This window comes from Manacus candei, unplaced genomic scaffold, assembly GCF_025592945.1.
Source record: "Manacus candei isolate 608988 ecotype Guabito, Panama unplaced genomic scaffold, ASM2559294v1 h1tg000128l, whole genome shotgun sequence".
Lineage (NCBI taxonomy): Eukaryota > Metazoa > Chordata > Aves > Passeriformes > Pipridae > Manacus > Manacus candei.
The window spans coordinates 330631-337346 of record NW_026138176.1 but is presented as its reverse complement, the minus strand read 5'-3'; the positions used below and the strand labels follow the sequence as shown (position 1 = coordinate 337346).

The 6716-nt window shown below is 58.2% G+C and overlaps 1 protein-coding gene across 1 annotated transcript; it reads right to left on the bottom strand.

The window, feature by feature from the left end:
* LOC127462498 (keratin-associated protein 10-6-like) lies at positions 1 to 2055 on the bottom strand. Its single transcript, XM_051771143.1, has 4 exons — positions 1366 to 2055; positions 1109 to 1290; positions 621 to 991; positions 1 to 215 (listed from the first exon to the last, which is right to left on the bottom strand). Exons 1-4 carry the CDS (start codon positions 2053 to 2055, stop codon positions 88 to 90), a joined length of 1371 nt encoding a protein of 456 aa, XP_051627103.1. The 3' UTR covers positions 1 to 87.
* Positions 2056 to 6716: the final 4661 nt, after the last annotated feature.

The following is a 6716-nucleotide window of genomic DNA, read 5'->3' as shown; positions in this document are numbered from 1 at the left end:
ATCGGCAGGTGCCCGAGGAGACAAATAACCCCCGGCCCAAAGCTGGGCCTCCCCCTTTTCCAGGGGTTTTCCTTCCCCTGCTCCTTTTTACCAGGGCCATTTGGGGGCTGAGATGTATTTTTTTAAGTGATTGGAAATTTTCACCCCACCTGACTGACAATGCTGCTGAGGGACACTCGGGGTGGCACTTTGCTGAGGGACACATTTGGTCACACTCTGGCAAGGGACACACTTGGTGGCACTTTGCTGAGGGACACACTTGGTGGCACTCTGATAACAGACACACTTGGTGGCACTTTGCTGAGGGACACACTTGGTCACACTCTGGCAAGGGACACACTTGGTGGCACTTTGCTGAGGGAAACACTTGGTGGCACTTTGCTGAGGGACATATTGGGTGGCACTTTGCTGAGGGACACACTTGATCACACTCTGGTAAGGGACACAGCTGGTGGCACTTTGCTGAGGGACACACTTGGTGGCACCCTGATAACAGACACACTTGGTGGCACTTTGCTGAGGGACACACTTGGTCACACTCTGGTAAGGGACATAAATTGTCCCAGACTGCTGAGGGACACACTTGGTCACACTCTGGTAAGGGACATAAATTGTCCCAGACTGCTGAGGGACACACTTGGTGGCACTTTGCTGCTGAGGGACACACTTGGTCACACTCTGGTAAGGGACACATTGGGTGGCACTTTGCTGAGGGACACACTTGGTGGCACTTTGCTGAGGGACACATTTGGTGGCACATCTCTGCTGCTGAGGGACACACTTGGTGGCACTCTGATAACAGACAGACTTGGTGGCACTTTGCTGCTGAGGGACACACTTGGTCACACTCTGCTGAGGGACACACTGGCTGGCACTTTGCTGCTGAGGGACACACTTGGTGGCACTTTGCTGCTGAGGGACACATTTGGTCACACTCTGGTAAGGGACACACTGGGTGGCACTTTGCTGAGGGACACACTTGGTGGCACATCTTTGCTGCTGAGGGACACACTTGGTCACACTCTGATAACAGACAGACTTGGTCACACTCTGATAAGGGACACACTGGGTGGCACTTTGCTGAGGGACATAACTGGTGGCACTTTGCTGCTGAGGGACACAAACTGTCTCACCCTGCTGCTGGGGGACACAAATGGAGGCACAGTCGGTGGCACTGGGCTGGGGGACACACTTGGTCACACACCTGGAGGCCCATTGCTGGGGGACACAGGAGGTGACACTCTGCTGGGGGATGTAGGAGGTGCCACTCTGCTGGGGGACACAGGAGATCTGCTGGGGGACACAGGAGGTGCCACCCCGCCGGGGTCCCTGGCAGGTCAGGTACGGGTACGAGCCCCCCTTGGCCGCTCGCTGCTGGGGGACACAGGTGGTGACACACCTGGGCAGGCCCTGCCGGGGGCACAGGGCGGTCACACTCTGCTGGGGGACACACCTGGTGGCACTCTGGTGCTGGGGGACCCCCTTGGTGCCGCGGGGCGGCCGAGGGACACAGGTGGTCACGCACCTCTGCTGCGGGGGGCCGGCGGGCGGGCGCTGCTGCTGCTGGGGCACGCACGGGCTCACGCCCTGGGGCTGGCACACGCCCGCCACTCCCATGGGCACGCACGTGGTCACACACCGAGGCTGCTGCAGGACACGCTGGGGCGGGGGCACTGCCTGGGCCACGCTCTGCTGCGGGGGCACGGCGATGGGCGGGCACGGCGCGGGCACCCGCTGCTGCTGGGGCACACACTGGGGCACCCGCTGGTGCTGGGGCACACACTGGGTCACCCCCTGGTGCTGGGGCACACACTGGGGCACCCGCTGGTGCTGGGGCACACACTGGGTCACCCCCTGGTGCTGGGAGAGGCTGGAGGGCAGGAGCTGCTGCTGGGAGAGGCTGGAGGGCAGGAGCTGCTGGCGGGGCACGAGGCGGGTCACGCTCTGGGCCAGGCACGGCGTCGAGCGCCAGGCGGGCGCTGCCCGGGGTCTGCCGGGGTACGGGGTGGGCACAGGGGCCTGGTGGGCTGCAGGGAGGCACTGGTAGCACGACATCTTGGTGGGGGGGGGGGGTTGGCAGCGCTGGAATCACAGGATGACAGAGTCACAGGGTCACAAAATCACAAAATCACAGAATCACAAAATCCCAAAATCCCAGAACCCCAGAATGTGCTGAGCTGGAAGGGACCCACAAGGATCATCCAGTTCAACCCTCAGCCCTGCCCAGCCCCATCCCCAGGAGTCCCACCCTGTGCCCCAGAGGATCATCCAAACCCTCCTGGAGCTCTGGCAGCCTTGGTGCTGTGCCCACTGCCCTGGGGAGCCTGGGCAGTGCCCAACCAGCCTCTGGGGGAAGAACCTTTGCCTGAGATCCAACCTGAGCCTGCCCTGGCACAGCTCCAGCCCTTCCCTGGGTGCTGTCCTTGCTCACAGAGCAGAGAAAGATCCGTGGCTGCTCCTCCTCTTCCCCTCCCAGGAATGCCATGGCAGGGGGTGGGATGAGATGATCTTTGAGGTCCCTCCCAGCCCGAAGTATTCCAGGATTCCGTGACAGGTGAGGAGACAGAGCCTTTAGACACTGAGTTCCTCACGGTCCTGCTGCTTCCAGCACCTCAGAGACCCCCCCAGCTCTGCCACAACCCCCCCAGGAGCAGCTGAGGACCAAACACCTCCTTTTGAACTGTGGCACAAAGAGGGGGGAAAGTCAGAGACACTTCACACCAAATATCCACCAACTGCAACTCCTCCATCACTGGGGGCTCCATGGGGAGAGCTGATCTTGGAGGTCAGCACAGGAATAATATCTCAGAGCTGCCTTTCAATCATCAAATTAAACCCCCTGTGCCCCCTCCCCTCTCTTGGCTGGCAACTTGCTGAGTAAAGGCTCAGCCCAGCCAGAGGCTCTGAACCTCTGGCCACATCTGCAGAGCAGGAGAGGCAAAGGGCACCCCGGGCACCTCTGTGCCACCCCAGGCAGGCAGAGGTTCCCAGCTCAGCCCCAGCATCACAAAGTTCCTGCTCGTTAAGGAACCAAAGCTCATTAAAGGGTGATGATAGCCCAGCTCCCAGCCCTGCCAGAACTCCAAATACACTGAATCCCCCGATGCACCAAAGCTGCTGTCAGGCACCCCCAAAACCCAACCACACCAGCAGCCCCCAAATAATGCAAAGAAACTTCCCTCCCATCTCCCAGGGGTGTCTGGGGGTGACCACCAGCAAACACTGAGAGTCCTCTCCCCCTCCAACACAGCAACCCCAACCAGCTCCTTCGAAAAACCTTTCCCAAGCAGCATTTTATGCACATAAATGCAGAAATAAATCTGCATTTCACAGGCAGAGAGTCCCAGAACGGCCTGGGTTGGAGGGCACCTTAAAGCCCATCTCATTCCAACCCATTTTCCCCAGACCAGGTTGCTCCGAACCCCTGTCCAAACACTCCCAGGGATGGGGAAGCTTCTCCAAGCAATTCCAGCAGCTCCAGAGGCTCAGACTTACCCAGCTCCTGGGGAGAACAGCTTGGGGATGTGACCGGGGAGTCCCGGCAGCAGCAGAGCTTTTATGCAGGGCCCAAACGTGCCCCGGGGGGGTGAGGGCCCCACACGGGCCCCATTAACAGCCAGGAAAAGCTGCAGCTCCCTGGGTGAGTCCCATCAGCACACTCATCCCTGACAATGAGTGGTTTGGTGGCAGCTTCCCAGAGGAAGAGTCATTAGTGCAGGAGGATCCTCCCTGGCACGGCAGGACTGAATGGCATCTGGGGAAGCAGCAGCAGCAGCAGCAGCCCCTGCCTCGGGGCTTTTGGGAGTGCACCCAGAAATAGGGGTGGTTTTCCAAAGGTTTCGCTGGATTTGCAGTCTGTGGAGGTGTCCTGGTGGTCCCACGGGAACGGGGCTGGGACATCACCCACTGTGGTGGGGCTGGGAGAGCTGCCCCGAGCTCCCATGGCACAGAATCCAAGAATCTCTGAATCTCAGGATCCCAGAATCCCAGAATCCCAGAATTACAGTCACAGAATCCCAGAATTCCAGAACCACAGAATCTCAGAATCCCAGAACCACAGAGTCCCAGAATCCCAGAATCCCAGAATCCCAGAATACCAGAATGCCAGAATCACAGTCACAGAATCCCAGAACCACAGAATCCTAGAACCACAGAATCCCAGAACCACAGAATTCCAGAATCCCAGAATCCCAGAATCCCAGAATCACAGAATCCCAGAACCACAGAATCCCAGAATCACAGAACAGGAAAGGACCCCCAAGGACCATCGAGTCCCACTCCTGGCCCTGCCCAGCCTCCTCCCTCTCTACCCCCCTGGTTGGGGCTGGCAGAGCTTCTCCCCCACCCCAAAGCCCAGGAGGTGCTGGTTGTGTTGGGGCAGGTTGGACACGAGATCAGCACTGGATCTGCTGGGACAGGTTGGACATGGGATCAGCACTGGGTCTGCTGGGGCAGGTTGGACATGGGATCAGCTCTGGATCTGCTGGGCAGGTTGGACGGGGGGCACTGGGTCTGCTGGGGGGAAACAGGAGCTCCCCGTGGAGCCCAAACCCCCCCTTGGCCTCCCCCAGAGCTCCATTTTCGGCTCTGGGAACCCCTGGCTCTGGGTGTCCCCACAACCCCGTGATCCCAGGGCATCACCTGTCAGCAGGGAATGGGAACAAAGCACCCGGTGACTCCCAGCTGATGGGAACACGAGGCACAGTCACCTGGCACTGCAGCCCTTGCCCGGCCAGCTCAGCTGGCAGAGCTGCCCCTGGCACTGCCACGGGTGACAAAAAGCCCCAGGAGCTGATAAACTTCCTCCGGGGCCACGTGGGGCTTTCTCAGCCCTTATCTCACCTTCTTATCTCACACGGCGTCCAGAGCACAGGAGAAACACGAGACGAGTTTTTGGAAGTGGCTGAAGGAGGGATCAGTCCCCTCAGGTGCACTTGGTCACCTGGAACGTGCCCAAAAAGGGACAATTTCTTCCTGCTCCAAGGACCAGCTCGGCCCCACTGAGCTGAACCCACACCCAGGGGAGCAGGACCAGAGGATTTTTATTAAAAAAGGTGGTTCCCTGGGAACTGGAGAAGTGGCTCCACCCAGGTGGTTTTTGTGGCCGAGAGAAAGGTCCAGGAACAATTTTGTAGTGAAAATGAATCAGGAAGTTTAGGAATTCCTGGGCAATTATGTCCCACATGGGGCAAGAATCAGGGAGGGTGAAATGGTCCCTTTACCAAAGGCTTTTCCAGCAGGAATGGATCCAGAGCCTTCCTGGTGAGCACTGAGTGGGTTCATCTTCACCTGAACCACGAAAAACGGGGCTTTGTTGTGGCCTCCCTCCTGCAGTCACTGGTTCTTTGATCCAAAGCCAGAACTCTTCGGTGCTTTTTAGCTCCCCAGGTTTTGGGTGTGATCCTCCCCGTTAACCAAAGCGAGATGTTCACCTTTATATTGCTTTTATCCCAGCCTGGATCCAGGCAGGCACTGCCCAGACCTTCAAATAAATCCTGATTTAACCCTGACTCGACTAGAACCACGTGTGGTGAAACCCCCTCCTGCCTGACTTACTGAAGGCCCGGCTGAACTCTGATTTGTTTGATCCCAATGGTGTCTTTGGTGTTATTACCCAGAAATCAGAGAATCCTGCAGTGCTTTGGGTCGGGAGGGACCTCAAAGATCCTCCAGCCCACAGGCAGGGACACCTTCCACTCGCCCAGGATGCTCCAAACCCCTTCCAGCCTGGCATGGGACACTCCCAGGGACGGGGCATCCTCTGGGAATCCATTCCAGGGCATCCTCTGGGAATCCATTCCAGGGTATCCTCTGGGAATCCATTCTGGGACATCCTCTGGAAATCCATTCCAGGGCATCCTCTGGGAATCCATTCCAGGGTATCCTCTGGGAATCCATTCCAGGGTATCCTCTGGGAATCCATTGCAGGGCATCCTCTGGGAAACTCATTCCGGGGCATCCTCTGGGAATCCATTCCAGGGTATCCTCTGGGAATCCATTGCAGGGCATCCTCTGGGAAACTCATTCCGGGGCATCCTCTGGGAAACCCATTCCGGGGCATCCTCTGGAAATCCATTCCAGGGCATCCTCTGGAAATCCATTCCAGGGCCTCCCCACCCCGACAGGGAAGGATTTCTCCCAAAATCCAGCCCCAAGCCCCTCTCTGGCAGTTTGAACCCCCTGGCCCTCTGCAGCTCCCTGCTGGAGAGAGAAGAAGAGGCTGAGCCGGGGCTGTGGCACCGAGAGGTCCAGAGGGAAGCTGAAACCCCCCCTGGGGGAGATGCCAGGGGAGCCAGCAGGGAATGCAGCACCTTGTAATGAGGCAGGAATGCAAAGGAGCCCCGATGGAGCATGAGCCAAAGCAGCAGGAATGCAAAGCTCCACATATGGAAACCTGGCAGGAGAACAAGGCAGCCAGAAGAAGGTAGAAGAAAAAAAAAAAAGGTAAATCGGCTGGATGTGATCTGGGATGTTGGGTTGAAACCTCAAGTGATGGGAAATTAGCTCTGCCCCATTAATGGGAAAAAAACAAAGCAATAAATTGGGGAAAGAGCTGCAGTGCAGGAGGGAGCTCCAGCCCCTCGATGTCTCCCTTGCCCTGGGAACTGGACATGGAATTCGAGTTCCACGAACCACTAGAGCGCAGCATCCGCCCGGGAATCGCCTCCAGGAGCAGCTCCCGGGGGTTGGGAAACCTCCCTCGCATCGTCTCGCTC

Excerpts from the sequence above, each read along its gene's own strand:
- LOC127462498 (XM_051771143.1), bottom strand. The coding sequence starts at position 2,055 with ATGTCGTGCTACCAGTGCCTCCCTGCAGCCCACCAGGCCCCTGTGCCC. Across the intron at positions 992-1,108 it reads ACAGTTTGTGTCCCTCAGCA|ATGTGCCACCAAGTGTGTCC; the intron begins GCAAAGTGCCAC and ends TCAGCAGCAAAG. Across the intron at positions 216-620 it reads CAAGTGTGTCCCTCAGCAGT|GTGTGACCAAATGTGTCCCT; the intron begins CTGGGACAATTT and ends TCCCTTGCCAGA.